Source organism: Labeo rohita, chromosome 9, assembly GCF_022985175.1.
Source record: "Labeo rohita strain BAU-BD-2019 chromosome 9, IGBB_LRoh.1.0, whole genome shotgun sequence".
Classification (NCBI taxonomy): Eukaryota; Metazoa; Chordata; class Actinopteri; order Cypriniformes; family Cyprinidae; genus Labeo; species Labeo rohita.
In genome coordinates this window covers 22658004-22678492 of record NC_066877.1, presented here as the reverse complement: position 1 = coordinate 22678492, position 20489 = coordinate 22658004, and the positions used below count along the sequence as shown (strand labels likewise).

The following is a 20489-nucleotide window of genomic DNA, read 5'->3' as shown; positions in this document are numbered from 1 at the left end:
AAATGCTAACTCTAGGGGTGGGAATCTTTTGATAAAATGGAATTTAATGTATAATGTCACGGAATTTGACAAATTTTGGATAAATTAATCAAAAGTAGGTCATTACACTTCGAATCAAATCACCATATGGACTGCTATCTTTAAATATTAAGCCAGAAGACTATTTAAATATGAATCGTTCATGTTCTGCTTGTCTCTGTGTGTGAAGTGCGCGTGATGCTCGCAGTGATTTCAGCTTTGCCATATGAGGACACAAATACAAGTTTCTTTGTTTGAGAGAAACTGTTGTCATATATACATACAGAAATATAAAGGTATTCATGGCAGCTCATCAAAATCAAAATTCAGTTTAACTTGAAGACTATTGTTTAGTAGAATGTACGTAATACTACTACTACTATTATTACTAAAATTATTAAAACTTTATTTTATTAAGTAATAATCACACTTTTTCTTTCATTTCTTTCATAGTAACTTTGTTTGGCAAAAATTGTTTAATTTTCATTTGATTAAAAAATAAGTTAAATTAATATTTTATGCCTTCATTTGATATGCAGAAAACTGTAAGTATTGTAAATATATTGAAAAAATAAACTTCAATAAATTAAGTTTTTTAATGCATTAAATAATTGTATAAGTTTTGTCATTTTAATTCATTAGACTTGCTTTTTGACTAATCAAATCTAATTTTATTAAAATGTAATTTAACCATTTAAAAAAAGAGTCCAGAAAAAATAAAATGGACAAATCGGAATCCAGAAAAAATAAAACCGAAAAAATGAAATTTGGAACAACAATAAAACAGAATTTGTGAAAAATTAAAATGGATTTCATATTGCCTTATCAAAGGGAGTAAATACAAGATGACGTGGATTTTTTTTTTTTTTTTTTAATGCTTTCTCTCACAATTATATTGTTGGGTAATTATACTGTATATGAATTGTGGGCATCAGGGAGACGTTATTAATATGCAGGGCAATGAAATCGCTTTTGAATGCACGTTTGCTTTTTACTTTCACTTTCAAAATTTTGATTATATACTTGCTGTTTTGTTCTGACAACATCATGTTATTATTATATTGACTAGAATACCGTTTTTGTTTTTTTTTGTTTTGTTTTGACATTTGTGAATCAATGCGAATGGCTAGAAGACTCAATCACGATTCAAATATGAATCTATTTTTTTTTCCCCCACCCCTCGCAAACACAAACTTTAGACAAAATATGAGTAGTATCAGTATTGTAGATGTTTATATTTGTGTTAAATATCTGGCTATATATTGCATATATGATTTGCTGGAGAAAAGTAGGTATTTTGCGACTTCAGGGTCTGTTACCTTAGAGAAATGCAAATCTACCATCATCAGCCTTAGGGCAATCATATCGTATGATGATATGGATCTTGATGGCAGATGTCTGTGAGTCATAACTGACCTCAAATTCTGGGTGTGTCTCAAACCACAGGATGCATTATATTGATCAAAAGTGACAGTAAAGACATGTATGGTGTTACGAAAGATTTCTTTTTCTAATAAATTGTTTGTTTAAAAAGTTCAAAAAAGTTTTTTATACATCAACGTTGTTCTTTAACAACGTTTAACAACTTAACAACTTCAATAAGCAACTGGTTTCCTTTGAACTTTCTGTCTGAATTTACTGAGACTGAGAAATTTGACTGACTATATTCTGACAAATTCTGGCTATTCTGGCTTTATTTAGCTAGCTCTCTGGCTGTGGTTAGAATGACAGTGCAAAAGCAAAATAGGCAACAATAATCTTGCTCTTTTGTAGGAATACCGATGCAGATGCTGAAGCTCCTGACATACTCTCATATTTACTGTCTGTAAAGTAATGGCCTTTAATGCTGCTGCATTAGAAACGTAGATGGATACATACTCCATCATGCATCATTATGAGTGACATAGTTATATGAGTGTGCTGCAAAAAAGTTTGCAAGCACACATACGCTGTTTACACAGCTACAGTAATGGAAAGCTAATCATATTTACCACAGTAACCAGCATGCAAACAGACACGAGATGTGGGTTAAATGTAATGTAACAAAAAAGGAAACAACCTGCCTTGCATGTGCAAAGACCTGTAGCAAAAGTACAAATGTGGCATTCTGTAAATGTGTGAGCAATTCTGTTTTCGTTTCTCAGCCCCATGTCATTCCAAACATGTATGACTTTCTTTAGTTGAGATGAAACAAGTAGCAAAATCGTTCTATATTGACATTCAAATGAAAAAGCTTATCAGAAAAGGATAAATGTAGTGTAGGCACTTGGTTCACAAGAGGTGGGTTTTAAGTTAATTTCCATTTAATGCTGACTTTGTGCAAGACAAAAATGCTGAGACAACAGAAGAAGAAAGTCATTCAGGTTTAGAATGACAGGAGGATGAGGAAATGATCACAGAATTTTTAGTTTTGGTTGAACTTTCTCTTTAATGCTACACAAAGTACTCCAGTGATTCAAAGTGGTGTGGAAACTCATACATCAGTCTGATCTGTAGCTGCTTTTCAAAACATCTAGTGATTTTATAGGGACTTCAGCTTGCAACTTACAAAATACTTGTTTAGGTGGGTTCCAGTGTGCCTCTCCACATTTCCTTTTTATAAAGCATTTTTTAGCACTGCATCATTTCACAAGAGTTCTCACAGCTTCACACCCATACTGAAGAACAATAGACATGCAGAAGTAGTCCAGTTAAAGAGTTCCTCGCTTTCTTATGTTTGTGTACATCCACATCGATCACAATGAGACTTCTTTGTTTCCATGTATAGTATAATGTCTAAAGACATGCACTTGTTGCCTGAGATAACTGTCCCACGTTAGACTTTGATGACTGACTGTCATTTGCGCTAGTGCTTAATCTCATCAGGCTAAGCGTATGGTTACGAAATGTCTTGTCTAGTAGAAAGTACATGATGGGGTCTGTGCAGCAACGCAGAGTTGCTAAACAGAGCAGGATGCTCTTCACCTCCACGTACATAGATAGAGGGTGGCAAGCATCTTTTGGTGGGGATGTTGACCAAGACTTACTGACAATATGAACGAAGACGGCTTTATAGATGTGGTGCGGCAGGAGACACACCACCAGCACCACCATAATGACAACAATATTCCGAAACACTCTTGCATAGACTCTCTGGCTGTTTGAGATGGCTGCATTTCTTCTGGACCTCCAGATGTGCCTGATCACTGCCATGTAAGCACATAAGACCAACAGGAAAAAGACGAAGAACATTGAAACGGCCGCTAATGCGAAGACATTAGATCCTTCCCCACCAGCCTCCACTGTTATGCTGTAACACGCTTCATTCCTGTCCTTCGCACTCGTAGCCTCTCTGATCGAGTACAGCACCACGAAGGATAAGACTGCTATGGCGACAACAGCCCAGGTGACCAGGCACAACCCGTAGGCTAATTTCGCATGTCGTTTTCGACAGAGGAAGGCACCTGGTAGAATTTTGAGCCACCGGCTTGGACGGTCAGCATGGGAGTGTTGAATCAGTGAGGCGAAGCGACTGAGCGCCACCCAGCTCAGTATCATCACACCAATGCAGATGTTGATGTGGATCACTGGAGTTAGGCCATTTATCGCCAATTGGCACATGGTGTCCTGCTGGTGCCATTTGGTCCCGAGTGAGTAGTATGTGGCCTGGAATGGCATGGTGAGGCAGAGCAACAAGTTTGAGATCCCTAGATTTATCATGTAGATGTGAGTAGATGTTTTGTCAGAAATTTTGCGTATAAACACCCAAAGAGAAATAGCATTTCCTGGCAGACCAGTGATAGACATAATGGTGTAGATAATGGGCAGAGCTACACTTGTAGCAGACGTTTGGCACAGGTAAGAAATATATTCACCGTGTGAAATGTTTGCCATTGAGCTCTCAGAAAAATATATTCCTGAGGGAAGAAGCTGAGGGAAGAAAAAAATGTAAACAGTTATATTATTGTTAGATTGAGTTAGGGACACAACAATTAGATTTTAGTTCAAATTAAGGGATTACTGTAAGTACATACTGTGTGCGTGTGTCTGTGTGTGTTTGTGTGTGTGTGTGTGTGTGTGATTGAAAATAACATACTATTTTAAAAAAAGTGTATGTTTCCTGTCTTTGGTATTTGCGGAAGTAAGTTTGGATATCACTTGCATTCCTGTAAATATTCTAACTAAATTGCAGAAGCTGATAAACCACTTTCAAAATTAGTCACTTTTTTAGGGTAACAGGAGACTTTTAAACTATTATAATATATATAGATAATATAGATACTGTATAGCTAGATATATAATGTTGGCAGATATTCTGTAGTCATTACTACGTAGTTTATTGTTGTAAAGTGTGAATGAGTTTTTAAAGCATTTTACAGCAGCCACATTTAATATCAGAATAGTTGTTGCTGTTTTATATACTTGTCTTCTTTAGTCTTTTTTCTTAACTTCATTAAGTTGAAGATATGTGGATTTTTCATTAAAAAAAAATCAAATTTGCTTTTACTTTTGCATTTCTTTGTTAGTGCCCAGTTAAGCTCAAATAAGTGATGTTAAATATTCAGCAGTTTTCCAAGATAGATTTGTGGAGTACAGAGTAATTTTAAAATGTTTGTGTAGCACTATCAGAGTAAGTATATAATGCATAATATAAGCAATGTAATAGGCCTACCTCTCTAAATGCAGTCAATGATGTGTGCAACAGGCATCTGTAAATTGCTTTGTTTTGCACCAACTTTCTATACAGGCTGTCTAAAGGAAGTGACGGTCTGAGCATGTGTGATGCACGTTCAGTTCTCTATTGCGAGGTTCCTTTCACAGAAGCCCTTGCCTTTCATAGTAGAACTGTGGTGAAACTCTAAAAGGTGTTTTTGGTTATTTAATCATTGTTTCCCAAAGTAGCTCATAAACTCATTTTTATAGAATTGTTTAAAAATTGACACATGCAGGAAAACTAAGGGTAGTTTATGAACAAGACATATGAGTATCATCTAGACTTTCTGTAAAACTTCTAGTGGGTTTTTAAGAAAGATTTTAACTATCATTTACTGTATCTGCTATTGTGTGTTTTTAGCCAAAGAGGAGCTCTATTGTAAGCTGGCCTGTCCCCTGACTTTCTTGCTGTAATACCTGCAAAGATTTTAAATGTTGTCTTTACGACCTCTTGTGGTTGAAATGACACATCACAGTTGAAGTACTATACTAAACAAATGCAAAAATCACATTGACGCTTATATTGATTTATTTTATCAATGCCATTTTTTAAGAAGCATAATTTATTGTAGTTTTAGCACACAGCAATACCTGAATGTGGATTACAGAGCTGTTTTTCCCCTTATATGGTATACTGTTTTTTGCAAAACAACCATTAATTACAACTCTGAGCGGTTGCGAGTTAACATGCCAGCGACATTGAAAACAAAACAACAACAAAAGAAACAAAAGAACTAACAGTACAGCAACTGTAATGTACCAATGCATTCACTAACACAAATCCCTGATTATTACACCGCTTTTTAGAATACTTGATTATGATTGGCCAATCACAGTATTCTGCAGCCAAATATTTGTGTATAATGATGCTAAACTGTATATTTAAAGGGACAGTTCACACAAAAATTAAAATTCTGTCATTAATTACTCACCCTCATGTCGTTCCAAACCCGTAAGACCTTCTGTCATCTTTGGAACACAAATTAAGATATTTTTGATTTAAATCCGATAACTTTCTGACCTTGCATAGACAGCAATGCTACTACCATGTTCAAAGCCCAGAAAAGGTAGTAACAAAGGTCTTACAGGTTTGGAACGACATGAGGGTGAGAAATTAATGACAGAATTTTCATTTTTGCGTGGACTAACCCTTTAACCCAACAGATTAGTAAATTATATAATCCGGGAAATATTGAGTTTGTGACATGTGAGGAACTGATAACCTCTGCAGCTGAACGTTTTAAACTTGGTTGATTTATCTGGAGAAAATATAGACAAACTACTTTGGGAAAAACAGTGTATGTGACTTTATATTGTCATGCAGTTTGACCATGCAAAGTGTACATTGTGTGCCTGCAATATTTTATACTATAAATTAATAAATACAAAAGAAGATATCAACACAAAGCCATACTGAAATAATAATCTAGTTGGCATTAATACAGAAAACGTCGCTCCAACATAGTTCACAAGGACTGTTGTAGTATGTATTGTATACTGTGTAAAAATGAAGTACCACACTACCATGTAAACTGGCCATAAGTTTTGTATCTACCAAACAGTAATAATAGCAAAACACATTTCTTTGAGGTTAGCGTGTTTCACAGCTTTGCTGCAAGCATCACACAGGAAATGCAAAGTTGCAAACCATTTTTTTTCTAATTTTACACAACTATGACGGTTGGTGGCTTAATACAGTTTCATTTTTCTGTGGTTCTTCCATGTGCTCTGTCACATTTATAGTATTTATGTGAGGTGTATCCAGGCTCTTGGAGATCTCAGGTTTGGGTTTGGCCCTGTTGTTGCGATTGGCCCGACAGCAGCGCAAACGGAACACCAGCTGGAGGACAGGATGCAGGCAACAGCTGAGAGCTGCGATGAAGATGGTGAACGTTTTAATCCTGAACTCTTCCTGGCAGTTTTTATGCTTTGATGTTAATAAGATAATCCTTTGCACGTGGTACGGTAGGAAGCAGAGTACAAACATTATGACCGAGGCCAGGATCTTCCTGCGGACCTTTAGACCTCCTCCAGGCCCAAATCCAGCACCGACTAGACTTCCTCCTCTTACCTTCTGCAGATGGAAAACCAGCAGGCTATAGCTGACCAACATCAAGCACAAAATAAAGAAGAAAGTTGACACACCTAAGTAGTGGATAGTATTGAATTGATCTTGATAGAGAATGTAACTATTGACAACTTGGTCAAAGCAGGTCCCATTCATTTGTAGGCTGAGTTTTAATCCCATGCTAGTGCCCACCACTGTGGTGACAATCAACCAGGTAGAAAAGCAGAGGATCCAACAAGACTGTGTACGTTTAAAGACCTGAAATAAAGCGTAGCCTGGTTTTACCACTGTGGTGTAGCGATTAATGCTGGTCCACAAAAGGAAACACATGTTGCAATAGAGGTTTATGTAGAAGCAAGAGAAAATGATCAGCTCTGCTGCATTGCAGGCTGGAGTTCCAGATTTCCAGTTGGTGTTTTCTTTGAGGTAGGCTATTCTGAAGAAAAAGCTGCAGCACATCAGCAGGTCTGATATGATTATGTTCAGTGTGAAGATGATAGTAGGTGTCCTCTCTGATCTCCAAAGATCCACCAAGACTGTTCCATTGGTTGGAAGGCCCAGGATAGCCATAGCGAGATAGAGCCAAGGCAGGATGGTTTTATGGCTTTCTTCAGGTATTATGCATCTGGTACAGAAATAGAGAAAGAAGGAAATGAAAACAAGAAACGCGCACCTTCTCATTTCTAAATAAAAATAAGCATTTTTTTCTGTATTCCTTTTAGTCAACAGGGAGGTCTGCGTACGTGTGTGTGTGTGTATAGACCTTTTTTCTGAGTACGTGATGAGTGCTGCCATTACAAATTCTAACTTCCGATTGGATGTTCTTCTGTTCCATTCTCCAAAGGAACCCATTCAAATAGCGCCCATCTGTTTTTAATGTAGCTAAAGTCGACAGCTTTGTGTCATCTACACACTCATTAAACTTTAAAAACATTTGAATAGGTTTAACATTAGATTATTAGCTCAGAATATACGCTAATTTGACTAGAAACACTGGAGACTGGAAATGCAAAGCATCCTTCCAGTTAAGAGTCACACACACGCACACACATTTATATATATATATATATATATATATATATATATATATATACACACACACACACACACACATACGTTTGTTTTTGTGAACTGTGGGGACTTTCCATAGACTTCTGTAGATTTTATACTGACCAAACGATATTGTCTATCCCATAACCCAACCCTAACCCTAAACCTAGCCCTCACAGAAAACATGTTTGCATCGTTACACTTTCAGATAAACATCATTTACTATTTTTAATCATTCAGAATAATTCCGCAGACCGGTCCCCACAATGTCAAAAATTTCAGGTTTTGCTATCCTTGTGTAGCAAAAACAAGTAAACACACACACACACATAACAACATGACCTTACATAGCTACTTTAAAACAGTATATTGTATAAAGTGCTATATAAAAAAAGATAAGTAGGAATATGTGCATAAAATACCATCTGTGTTTGCTGCTGTCCACCATGTTACCTTTACTGGGGAACACAATTGACAGACATTTTTAGTGTTTTGGGCCTATACTCAACATAGAAGCCTAGAACTACTGAGCATATAGTACGTTTACAAATATATTTTCATTGACATTTAAGTTTTAAGATTTATGTTTTAGTTAAATTGTCTTAAAATTTGCAGCAATAATACTTGTGTAACACTGTAAAGTAAAAAATGTGCTGTTTTAAAAAATTAACTAATTAAATTCACATTTTTCTGTAATTAATTGTGATCAATCACATATTATAAAACGGATCGTTCCGGTCATTGATTCTGGTTGAGCCACATTCAGAGCTGTTGTAAATTAATCTACAAACACCTTTGATGTCTCATTTCGAAAGCTGCATCCTCCGGAGGTCGCATTCGAAGGCTGCATACGTCATCAGAGAAGTCTCATTTAAGAAAAGTCACCATCAAATTGCAAAGTAAAGAAGAAATTGTAATATTTTACACCTCACAAGCAATAACAGTCAATTTTTATTATGGTTACTTTTCTTAAATAAGACATCCTTAATGATGTGTGCAGCCTTTCAATGTGACTTCCGGAGGACGCAGCATCCGAAAATGAGACATCGTGCCTAACGACGCCCCTTGGCTCTTATAAATTCATTGTAAACCATGGCTTCTTTGGGTTTATTGTAGGGGTGTTCTGATTGATCGGCTACCAATCATTATCGGACGATAATCCCTTGAGGATGTTTGATTGGCGGTCTCTAAAAAGGCAGATCTTATAAACCGATCTAAAGCTGATGACGCGCCTGCCGTGAGAGGTTTGGTACGACATGCAGCGGCACCGTCTCATGCGCTTTTTGGCGTAAAACAATTATAATGCTGAAGGTGAGGGACAATTCGTATTTCTTCATTTTAATAATTTATAAAGTAATTTGAAAACCTTATGTGAGCTGTAATTTCACAAACAGCACGAGTGAGTGGCCGTGGGCCCTCTCTCTTTCATTCTCAAAAGTGCACAAATGGCTTCCAATCACCACATCGCATCTGACTATAAGCGAGTTGCACAGTTAGCACAGGAATTGTTACTTGCACAGCAGAATCAGTGTCGCATCGCCGCTATTTGTAAACTGCATTTCTTTTTAATTCTTTCCAGTGTTTAACCATTCAGCGCTCGCGCGCTCTCCTGGAGACTGGGCGCTCATGTACACTTGAACTGTAAACACAACGCCACGTTCACATACCTCTGTTTGCAGTGCGTATTTTTTTCCGCGCTCATGCTAACGGATTAAAGCGTTCAAGCTGCACACGGTTGCGGTCTAGTAGTGCGTTCCAGGAGCGGTGCGTCTGCAGAAGTGTAGAGATCGTTTCAGCATGGAGTCTGTGCTGCACGCGCAGAATTAAAGTGACAGCAGATTGTTTGCGATAACAATGTTTGGGTTCGATATCAAAATAATGGTATTTGTGGAAATCATACCTGGCTTTGTGTAAGCTATTGTGCAATAATTGATCAAACATTTATGTGAGATAAATATATATATATTTTAAAATAAAAAGTCTAAAAAATACTGCCCTCTACCCCTCAAATTAAAAAACTCTCCTCTCAAAAAAACTAACAAAAACAAAGGCCCTGAAGAAGTGTCTAACTAGAGCATATCTATAAATAATTGTACATGATTAATATGAGGTTTTAAAAAGATCGGTATCTGTGATCGGATCGGCAAATACTGCTTCCTTGATCAGCAATCAGTGATTGGCCTCAAAAATCCTGATCGGAGCACCCCTAGTTTATTGCTTCATTTATATTGTTATATTGTTATAATGTCACATTTAATCTCCAAATTGATGTAGAAATAATATATTTTAAATGTTTAATGGCATCTTTTTACTAAGTAGCCTATTAATTATGACCAGTATCACTGATCAATACTGCTACTGATGTTTCTTTTAAATGCAGTTTTCCCTCAAGCCATTCAGTATTATTTGAATACTATTACTTTTAACATTAGCTTTTAATGTAAGTAAACTTAAACCAGTCTTCACATAAACTGCGTTTTATGTGCATAAACTATAAACTGAATATAGATTAATCTTGATTCAAACTACAAAAGTTAATCAGTGAGCAAAGCAGTGAGTGGTTTCTCTTTTTCTTTTGTTCTTTGATTAACATCAATGACACATACTGCAGCAGGATTTGCTATTATTATTTTTTTTTTGTTGTTTTTAATTTGTCAAATACATAACCATACATAGTATAACATGCAGTGTATTGCCTTTTTATGACCATAAATTAAAAATTACATTAATTGGTTAATATTCCACTTCATTGTCAGATGATCCTTTAGAAATCAATCTAATATGCTGATTTAGTGCTTAAAAAATGTTTTTATTACTACTGTATGTCATCTTTACATTAGACACTTTTCATACAGTAATACCAGTAAATTGCTGTAAAATTAACGGAACGACTTTACTGGTAAATTTAAAAAATGCGCTGTTCACACATGCACTGCCGTTCTGTCTTTTTACTGGTTAAGTACCATTTGCCCATTTCTGTGATGTTATTAACTGAAAATAACCTCTAAACAGCTGCGCCTACCAGCATTGTATTTTTGTTGGTGATTTTATTTTTGTGTCAGACTTTTGCACTCATGCAACTGCTTTCGGTCCAGAGACATCGTAGTAGCCGACCACAAACCGAATTACACAGCGAGTAAATGCATCATTGCATCAGAATTTTATAATTGGCCCTGAGTAGACCTAACATGGGCAGCGACAAAACGTGCTTCTCACGCTCCACTGCACTCGCGATGTGAAACCGTCCTAATAGACATAGCTAAATCATTGTCATTCAGGAATAAGATCGCATGGGTGTTTGAATCGAAATCTTGATATTTTAAGGATTAATCCAGTAGATATAATGTATACACTGCAAAATGTTTTGCGAGGATATTGTCACAAAATCGTGCCGTGAGATCCTGTCACATCCCTATTAAATAACATTTTGGTTTCAAATAAATGCTGTTATTTTGAATTTTCTATTCATCAAAGAATCCTGAAAAACTGCTGTAAGCTTAACAGCCCAATTGTTTGGTGTTTTAAAGGAGAAGTCCACTTCTAGAACAACAATTTAAAAATAATTTACTCACCCCCTTGTCACCCAGTGTTCATGTTTTTCTTTCTTCAGTTGTAAAGAAATTGTTTTTTGAGGAAAACGTTTTAGCATTTTTCTCCATATAATGGACTGATATGGTGCCCCAATTTTGAACTTTCAAAATGCAGTTTAAATGCCAGCCTAGAAAGAAGGGTCTTATCTAGTGTATCGATCGGTTATTTTAATAAAAATATATTATATGCTTTTTGATGCCAAACGCTCGTCTTGTCTTACTCTGCCTAAAATGTTTTTGTTCCGGTTCATGACAGTTAGAGTATGTCGAAAAACTCCCATCTCATGTTCTCCCTCAACTTCAAAAATGCCCTATATCGCTGTTTTACCTTTTTTGTTAAGGGTGTTTGATCTTTTTTGCATGTTCACGTTGCAAAGACTGGGTCAGAACTTCTGCAGTGATGTAGGATGATTTTGAAATGATTTTGAAATTGAAGGAGAAAATACGAGTTTCTCGACATTCCCTAACTGTCTTGAGTCGGAATACACAGAGTTCATGGAGAGAAAGGCAAGACGAGTGTTTGAGATTAAAAAGTATTTAAATTGTATTTTTTAATGAAAATAACCGTTTTGCTAGATAAGACCCTTCTTCCTCGGCTGGGATCGTTTACAACTGCATTTGGGATCGTTTGAAGCCGCATTTAAACTGCCTTTTGGAAGTTCAAAATCGGGGCACCATAGCAGTCCATTATATGGAGAAAAACCCTGGAATGTTTTCCTCAAAAAAAACAATTTCTTTGTGACTGAACAAAGAAAGATCCTTGTTTTGGAAGTGGACTTCTTTAAGAACAACAACCTTTATGATTGTTGACACAAAGCATTGCAAGACTGCATCAGCGAAGAAAAATAGTGGGTGAAATCCAAAAGTGAATGATAGGAAACATCAAGCACTAAGAAGGATTATGTTCAAACTAAACTGAACTACCACAGCAAAATGACAGCAAACCCCAGTATTCACCTTAACAACCTGGTTTCTACAGAAGCGAATATATAGAGTTTCGCTAAGCCACAACCCATTAAAGAGCTGCAACTGATGAAACTAATTACACACATCAGTGCTAAATTGTGACCTGGATATTATCAAACCACTGTTTTAGAGAGAAGAGTGGAAAAACTGATTTCCTCGTCCAACATCTCCGATGTAGAAACAGATATCACTTGCTTTAGTACTTCTTTATTAATACAAGAAAATTCAGGTATTTTTGCAAATGTTCTGATAAATAATTGTTGTAAATGTACTGTAGCAAAACTAGTTTGCTTTCTCTGTGAACGTACATGGTTGAACAACAAACTGAATTTTAAGTGAATGATATTGATTGACCAAAATTGTGACCTCCGTTGTTTTGGAAAATTCAACAAGTTGATTGGAAATACTAAAACTAACCTACAAACCCGCAAGGTACCACAGAAATGTAAAGCATATGCTGTGGAAACAAAAATAATTATTGTCTTGAGATAAAAGTCTGAACCCAACCAGTGGGAAAGTGTAAGATTCAAATCGGTTTACCTTTGATTACTGTCTGTACCATTCCGTTGCACAAACATGATGCTTATTCCTTGTCTTCTGAAGTTATCTTCTGAAACTCGTGGTCATTACGTTTCACTTGAAGAATCGTGTGCATGTGTAAGCTGTTTGTGGGTGGAGTGTGTGCTTCACATAGGAACTCTGTATGTTCAGTTCTGACCACATCCTGAAAACATTCTTTTTGTGGCAGTTTGCACCAAACTCAAGCTTTTCTTTCATTTCACCTGTGATTTAATCATTTTTAATCAATTTTTGATTAATTGATGAATTAATCAATTAATAATTAATTATTAAATATATAACTATAATACAACTGACAAAAATTATTAATCTTTTTGTGTATGCATTTCAATATTTTTCTGTTCACAGTAAATAAGCCATTTTGAACGATCACTTGTGCTTTATGCATCACATATGGAGCCACTCTTATGTCAAGTCTTTTGTTCCTCTTATTGTGCCCTACTCTTGTGAATGAGAAGGTGTTTTACCACTAGGGGGCACCTAAAGCCCTGTGCTGCTCTTTGTGGCTGTTAACCCCTTTGATTTTCTAATTGTGTGGTATAGAATATAGTAAATATGTGACCCTGGACCACGAAACCAGTCGTAAGTGTCAATTTTTCGAAATTGAGATTTATACATCATCTGAATGCTGAATAAATAAACTTTTCATGGATGTATGGTTTATGATACAGCTATTTGAGTCTGAGACAGCTAGTCTGAGAGTGCAACAAAAAAAAAAAAAAAAATTGAAAATATTGAGAAAATTGCCTTTAAAGTTGTCCAAAAGAAGTTCTTAGCAATGCATATTACTAATCAAATGTTTACAGTAGGAAATTTACAAAATATCTTCATGGAACATTATCTTTACTTAATATCCTAATGAATTTTGGCATAAAAGAAAAGTCACAAATTTTGACCCATACAATATATTTTGGCTATCGCTACAAATATACCTGTGCTACTTCACATGCCAATGCATGATGCCATTGTATCAGTTGAACTGCTGTTAAATTACTGTTCTTGTACAAGTTTAATAGTTTTCTCCTATTTTTACACAGTGAATGCAGTCCATTACAAATGATTTTGTATTATTGCAGTACATAGAATTAGTGCTGGACAGCGATTAATCGCGATTAATGGCGATTAATCGCATCCAAAATAAACAGGGTTTTTTTGTGTGTACGTAGTATATGTGTGTGTACTGTGTTTATTTATTGTGTATATGAAGAGTTCAGATGCAAAAGCCTCTAAATCCATCTGACGTATTTCTTTAAAATCAGCATTTCTTTCTGGCTACTTTGTATAGGTTTCTATGTAAGTACTGGTACTTCTGGTTGGACTGAGGCTGGAATTTAGCGAGTTTGAAGTAAAAGTATTTGGTGGACGTATACTATGTGTCAGGAGCATTCACTCAGTATCGTTATCTCATTTTTGACCAAGATAGCTTTTAGCTGGTTTTGCATCTTCATATATAAATACACATGCATGTTGGCGCAGATAGCCTTTTGGGCAGTGTGCCGACATGCAGCGCCGTTGAGCTACGGGCTTCCCGAGTTCAAATCCCAGCTCGAAGACCTTTCCCGATCCCGCCCCCTTCTCTCTCTCCACTTCGCTTCCTATCCTGTATGATTTGTCTTATCATAATAAAGGAAAAAAGGCCAAAAATAAATCTGAAAAAAAAACAAATAAATAAAAAATACACATGCATGTATATATTTAAGAAAAATGTTGTTTATGTATGAAATATATTTATATATAATATAAATAATATGAATATAAATATATGTAAATATATATTTTTTTAAATATATACTGTATGTGTATATCTTTATATATACATAATAAATATACACAGTACACACACATATATTATATAAACAAATACTTTTATTTTGATGCAATTAATCGCGATTAATCTTTGTCCAGCACTACATAGAATTTAAATACATAGAGTTTGTTCTTAGAAAAGGACAGTAAGAAACTAGCTTGTATTCATGTGAGTAATTTCATATGCACAACATAACATAATTGAATTTCATCCTATTCTATGAACAGAAGCATTGCAGCTTCTACAATAAAGTTCTGTTTGTTAACGTTAGTTGATGCCTTGGGTATCATGAACTAACAGTAAACAATTATTTTACCGCACTTATTAATTTTGGTTAATGTTAGTTTTTTATATATACCAATACATTTTTAACATTTTAAGCTGAAAAAAAGTCACACAAGTTAATGTATAATGAACAAACTTGTATTTACAATAAACATTAGTATACTTATAAATAAATTTTTAATGTTTTATTTAACTTACTTAGATTAATACATGCTCTAAAAATGTTGTTCATTGTTAGTTCATGATGCACTAAATAATGTCGAAGGACCTGTTAACTTTTTGTATGGTCATTTTGTAAAATGTATTAATGTAACTTATATAAAAAGGTAGTGTTTCTGATAAATATCAAGAGTTAATCCACAGACATGCTCTGCACTGTTCACAGCATAACACTGCATTTCCTTTAGTTTTCTTTTAACTGTTGTATGCATGTAAATATTATCACATTCTTTACTTGCATAATAGACACACACACGCACAAACTTTCCCATAGGACATGGTTTATATGTTTTCGAAACTCACACAGTAGCCATTTATCTGTGTTGTCTTTGATAGTTTGACGTCCTGAGCGTCTGTCATAGGCACAGCTGCAGAGATATTTGGCAGCTCTTGTGGAGTGTCAGAAGAACTGATCAGTCCTCTGGCGTTTTGCTGACAGAAGCTATTACAGATCATCTTCAGTATCACTTTGCGAATTGAACTACAGAACAAAAAGTACATGACTGGATCCAGACAACTATTAAAGGCAGACAGTAGCAGAACTGCTTCATTGGTTTTATCCAACACATTTATCCACTCGCAAGAGGTGTCTAGCTGTGACATGATGTAGAAAATCCGTACAGAGTGGTAGGGCACAAAACATATTGTGAAGAGGAAGAGCACAAAGAAGGACTTCCATGCTGTTTTGTTGTACTTGGCAGCATTTGGGAAATCCGGTTTCTCTTTGGAGGTTGTTAGGAGTTTTATTCCGATCCTTCCGTAGGAGATTACCAACGCACCATAGACCAGCCAAAACATACCCACGGTGGCAAAGTTCAAGTAGGCTTTCCATTTGGAGTCATACATTTTTTTATACTGGAAGCACTTTTGGGATTCACCATTCTCCGTATTCAGGACAATGAGGCAGATGCCACAAGTAAGCGCCACGGCCCAGATGACACAGCAGAGAAGCACACTCCATCGGCTATGCAGGAACAGCTGCCTACTGGATGACCTGTGGAGCTTCAAATAACGATCGACACTAATGAAGCCCAGTAGGACTATACTAATGTACATGTTCACGTAAAAGACAATGCCCACTATCCTGCATAGTGATGGTGACAGCATCCACCGGTCATTGTTGGAATGGTACAACACTCGGAAAGGCAGGCAGGTCACAAGGAGTAAGTCAGCCAGAGCCAGGTTAATCAGAAAAATCCGAAGAGAGTTTTTCTTCATTTGTACTCGCAAAAACACCCAGAGAGCCAGCAGGTTTCCAGACAACCCGAACAGGGAAAAGAGTGCGTAGAAAATAGCCAGCGGGAGCTGCAAGCTAGTGTTGTCCGTCTGACAGTGTTTCTGGGGACTTTTCAACATCATGGTTGGCGGTGCAGTGGGGAAAAACTGCTGATTGTTTTTTGTCATTGCATATGTGTATAAAAGAAAATAGCAGATATCATTATAATGCTTACCAGCGACATTACACTTTACTGCCTTGCAACAAAATGTCTCATGCACATTAGGTAATTGGAGAATTGCTTACCCTGTAAATTCTGTCCATCAGAGAACTCATCTGTTGTGTTTCTTTTTGAGTGTTTTTTTAAATCTCGAGTCAGATCTGTTTTTGCAAGCTTCCTTTTTTAAAGGCTCTTCCTTTTTTAGTTTTAACGCTTGCTTACCTCAGTGCACCAGTTAGCATCAAGACAAAGCGTGCATGATCTTTTAAAGGGGGAAAGTGTGTGTCAAAACCACATCAACTCCACCTTGCATCACGTGATCACCGCAACAGATAGATGAAATCTGTTGAACAGTTACAGCAATAATTGTATATTTTAAATATTTAATCGTGTTTTTCTTTTGACAATATTTTACTCATGGTTTATATTCCACTTCTTGAGTTTTTTTTTGCACATACAGAGACTACAAACAACAATACTTCACTTAAATATCCTGTGTAGATTTTGTTTAAATTAAAATTAAATAAAGGGGAGTCTTTCTTTATTTATTGATATATGGGGGTTATCCTGTGAATCACATTACTCAACATCATATTACATCAATCATATTATTACATTAAATAGTGTGATGTTGTTGGACACACACACAATCACATATAAAAGTTTCACTTCACTTGACTTCTAGTGTCAGTATCAGAGAGGTCTGTATAACAGAGTAACATGTCTTTTTTTTTTTGTAGCCTCATTGTGTGTTGCTGGCATCAAAGGAGAACTCTGCTCCGGTGAAACTTGGAGGCTTTGGTGTGGCGATACAGCTGGGAGAGTCTGGATTAGTGGCTGGAGGTATTAGTGGCTGAATTGTTATAGGTCAAATTTCTGACATAGAACACATGAACATATGCCAGGGCTTCAGTGCATGCATAGACAAACTTTTAGTCAATATGGTTGACTAAAAAGCATGTGAACTGAAGCACAAACTTCATAGGAAACACTGTCATATTTGAATATATTTTGGTTTGAAGAACTGAAACTCGAAAGACTAATGCATTCATGCATTCAGTTCCTAATTTTATGTGTAGGACTAACTCTCCCTCAGTATCACTTTAGAAATTGAGTCTTTTGAAGCATTCAGGCATCTGATTAATCAGCTCTTTGTGACTAATGCTGTTTGTGAGTGCATGATTGTGTTTAATTGTTCAAATCTTGTATCAGTGCCAGCTCTTTTGTATGTATCTGAATGGATACACGCATGACGTGTTGTCTGTGCTGTAGGCCGGGTGGGCACTCCGCACTTCATGGCCCCTGAGGTGGTGAAAAGAGAACCGTACGGTAAGCCTGTGGATGTTTGGGGCTGCGGAGTCATTCTCTTCATCCTCCTGAGTGGCTGCCTGCCCTTCTATGGCACCAAAGAGCGCCTGTTTGAAGCAATCATTAAAGGAAAATATAAGGTAAATTAGATTAAACAAAGGCATAATGGAAATATCCTCGAGGCCTTTAAAATCGGCTGAAGTGAGGTAAAAGCAGCAACATACTGTATACTGATTTGTTTAAGGGCTGAAGTAAGACACTTTAAAGTGCACTTCCAGAACAAAAATGTACAGATAATTTACTCACCCCCTTTTACACCCCATCCAAGATGCCATGAACAAATTGTTTTTTTAAGGGCAAACATTTCAGGATTTTTCTCCATATAGTGGACTTGCGCCTGCGAGTTTAAACTTCCAAAATGCAGTTTAAATGCAGCTTCAGAGGGCTCTAAATGATCCCTTATCTAGGGAAAGATTATTTTCTAAAACGAATTACAATTTATATACTTCTTAACTGCAAATGCTCGTCTTGTCTAGCTCTGCGTGAACTCTGTGCATTCCGGGTCAATACAGCTAGGGAATGTTAAAAAAAACTCCTATCTCATTTTCTCCTCCAACTTCAAAATTGTCCTACATCTCTGCAGAAGTACCGACCCAGTGTTTACAAAGTGAACGCGCAAGGAGGGTCAAACACCCTAGGGACATACCCTAACTGTCTTGAACCGGAGTGCACAGAGTTCACGCAGAGCTAGACAAGACTAGATAAGACCCTTCTTCCTCGGCTGGGATCGTTTAGAGCTCTTTGAAGTTGCATTTAAACTGCATTTTGGAAGTTCAAACTCGTGGGCACCATAGAAGTCCACTACATGGAGGGCATTCCTGAAATTTTCTCCTAAAGAAACATAATTTCTTTATGACCGAAGAAAGAAAGACATGAACATCTTGGATGACAAGGGGGTGAGTAAATTATCTGTAAATTATTGTTCTGGGAGTGAACTTCTTCCTTAAGACGGTTACATAATACACACAAATCAGTTAAAAAGAACAGTGGTCCAGCATTTGGTCCATCCCTTTCTTGCCAGTGCATTGGAGCCAGTGTCCACTATAGCTCCTTTCCATTTGTTTACCTGAATAAAGACATATTAGGGCTTGAAAAATTGGCTTCACACTCAACTGATTTCAAATCGGGAACCACTAAAATCAGATTATATTCTCACCATGTAAACTGTGAAAAGAGCTTCAGTTAGTTTTGGTTCTCTAATTTGGTCAGAGAATCAGAATTAAGATTATTGATAGTCATTTTAATTAAATTTGTGGGTGAATTTCTTTATTAAAATGAATAAGTAAAAAAGTTAGACTTATATTTTATATTTTTGTTTGTAAGTGGAAGGTGATATTAAACTTATTATAAAAGCAGACCGTGCTAGACCAGCATTCTTTTTCGGAAGCCATTTGCTGAGCTTTGTGTGATGAACAGACTGAAATTTAAGTCATTAGTACTAAGTGTCATCACTGTCAACGTGAACGTTGTCAGGTTCTGGGCACTGGTGCCAGAAACATTTTGTTGGAAAAGTGGTATCAGAGGATCTGGATTTGTCCATTTATATATGTGTTTGCTGTACAGATGAACCCCCGGCAATGGGGCCAGATCTCCGAGAGTGCCAAAGACCTGGTACGCCGTATGCTGATGCTGGACCCTGCAGAGAGGATCACAGTATATGAAGCTCTCAACCACCCCTGGCTCAAGGTATCAACACCACTCGAGATAAATCTGTTGACTGATCTTACTAATGTTTGTCATGTATTAATCTGATTGCTATATATGAGCCTGAACCACAAAACCAGTCATAATTTTTCGAAATTGAGATTATCTGAAAGAATAAATAAGCTTACCATTGATGTATGGTTTGTTAGGATAGGACAATATTTGGCCAAGATACAACTATTTGAAAATCTGGAATCTGAGGGTGCAAAAAAATAAAAATATTAAGAAAAACGCCTTTAAAGTTGTCCAAATTACGTTCTTAAGAATGTACATACTAATTAAAGATTAAGTTTTGATATATTTGTGGTTGGAAATGTACCAAATTTTTTCATAGAACCTGATCTTTACTTATCTTAATGATTATTGACATTAAAGAAATATTAATAATGTTGACCCATACTATTTTTTTTCGCTATTTCTACAAATGTACCCATTCTAATTAAGGCTGGTTTTGTGGTCCAGGGTCACATATATACATAAAATGATTACATTTAATTGGGAAGCAAACATTATATATATTTATACATTTTAAAGGTTTTTATGGACTTAAGATGTCCTTCTTCAATGAGGTGAATAAGCACCATTTAAAGTGTGTATTTTATTTTAGGAGAGAGACCGCTATGCCTACAAGATCCACCTTCCTGAGACTGTTGAGCAGCTGAGGAAGTTCAATGCCAGGAGGAAGCTAAAAGTGAGGCATCAGCACT

General features: G+C 36.3%; 4 protein-coding genes across 6 annotated transcripts in view; 1 reads left to right on the top strand and 3 right to left on the bottom strand.

The window, feature by feature from the left end:
- caska (calcium/calmodulin-dependent serine protein kinase a) overlaps positions 1 to 20489 on the top strand; it is a 158040-nt gene that overhangs the window by 100312 nt on the left and 37239 nt on the right. Inside the window, 4 exon segments of the mRNA XM_051119953.1 lie at positions 17451 to 17553; positions 17983 to 18158; positions 19642 to 19764; positions 20390 to 20473. Of these exon segments, the coding sequence (XP_050975910.1) occupies positions 17451 to 17553; positions 17983 to 18158; positions 19642 to 19764; positions 20390 to 20473 (486 nt within the window).
- Positions 1712 to 4707, bottom strand: LOC127171376 (probable G-protein coupled receptor 82). The gene is made up of 2 exons (XM_051119956.1): positions 4670 to 4707; positions 1712 to 3927 (listed from the first exon to the last, which is right to left on the bottom strand). The coding sequence occupies exon 2, from the start codon at positions 3889 to 3891 to the stop codon at positions 2794 to 2796; it is 1098 nt and encodes a 365-aa protein (XP_050975913.1). The 5' UTR covers positions 3892 to 3927; positions 4670 to 4707; the 3' UTR covers positions 1712 to 2793.
- gpr82 (G protein-coupled receptor 82) lies at positions 5295 to 13032 on the bottom strand. 2 transcript variants are annotated; one of them, XM_051119957.1, is made up of 2 exons: positions 12925 to 13032; positions 5295 to 7403 (listed from the first exon to the last, which is right to left on the bottom strand). In XM_051119957.1, the coding sequence occupies exons 1-2, from the start codon at positions 12960 to 12962 to the stop codon at positions 6383 to 6385; spliced, it is 1059 nt and encodes a 352-aa protein (XP_050975914.1). In that variant the 5' UTR covers positions 12963 to 13032; the 3' UTR covers positions 5295 to 6382. The 2 variants fall into 2 exon arrangements, with proteins under 2 accessions (XP_050975914.1, XP_050975915.1); XM_051119958.1 differs by lacking the exon at positions 12925 to 13032 and adding an exon at positions 9496 to 9790.
- Positions 14808 to 17122, bottom strand: LOC127171375 (probable G-protein coupled receptor 34). 2 transcript variants are annotated; one of them, XM_051119954.1, is made up of 2 exons: positions 16797 to 17122; positions 14808 to 16660 (listed from the first exon to the last, which is right to left on the bottom strand). In XM_051119954.1, the coding sequence occupies exons 1-2, from the start codon at positions 16824 to 16826 to the stop codon at positions 15557 to 15559; spliced, it is 1134 nt and encodes a 377-aa protein (XP_050975911.1). In that variant the 5' UTR covers positions 16827 to 17122; the 3' UTR covers positions 14808 to 15556. The 2 variants fall into 2 exon arrangements, with proteins under 2 accessions (XP_050975911.1, XP_050975912.1); XM_051119955.1 differs by having other exon boundaries at positions 14808 to 16657; positions 16797 to 17116.

Coding starts and splice junctions, on each gene's coding strand:
- LOC127171376 (XM_051119956.1), bottom strand. CDS start 3,891: ATGGCAAACATTTCACACGGTGAATATATTTCTTACCTGTGCCAAACG.
- gpr82 (XM_051119957.1), bottom strand. CDS start 12,962: ATGTTTGTGCAACGGAATGGTACAGACAGTAATCAAAG. Junction 7,404..12,924: donor GGTACAGACAGTAATCAAAG/GTAAACCGATTT, acceptor TTTCTGTACCAG/ATGCATAATACCTGAAGAAA.
- LOC127171375 (XM_051119954.1), bottom strand. CDS start 16,826: ATGAGTTCTCTGATGGACAGAATTTACAGG. Junction 16,661..16,796: donor TGATGGACAGAATTTACAGG/GTAAGCAATTCT, acceptor AAAAACAATCAG/CAGTTTTTCCCCACTGCACC.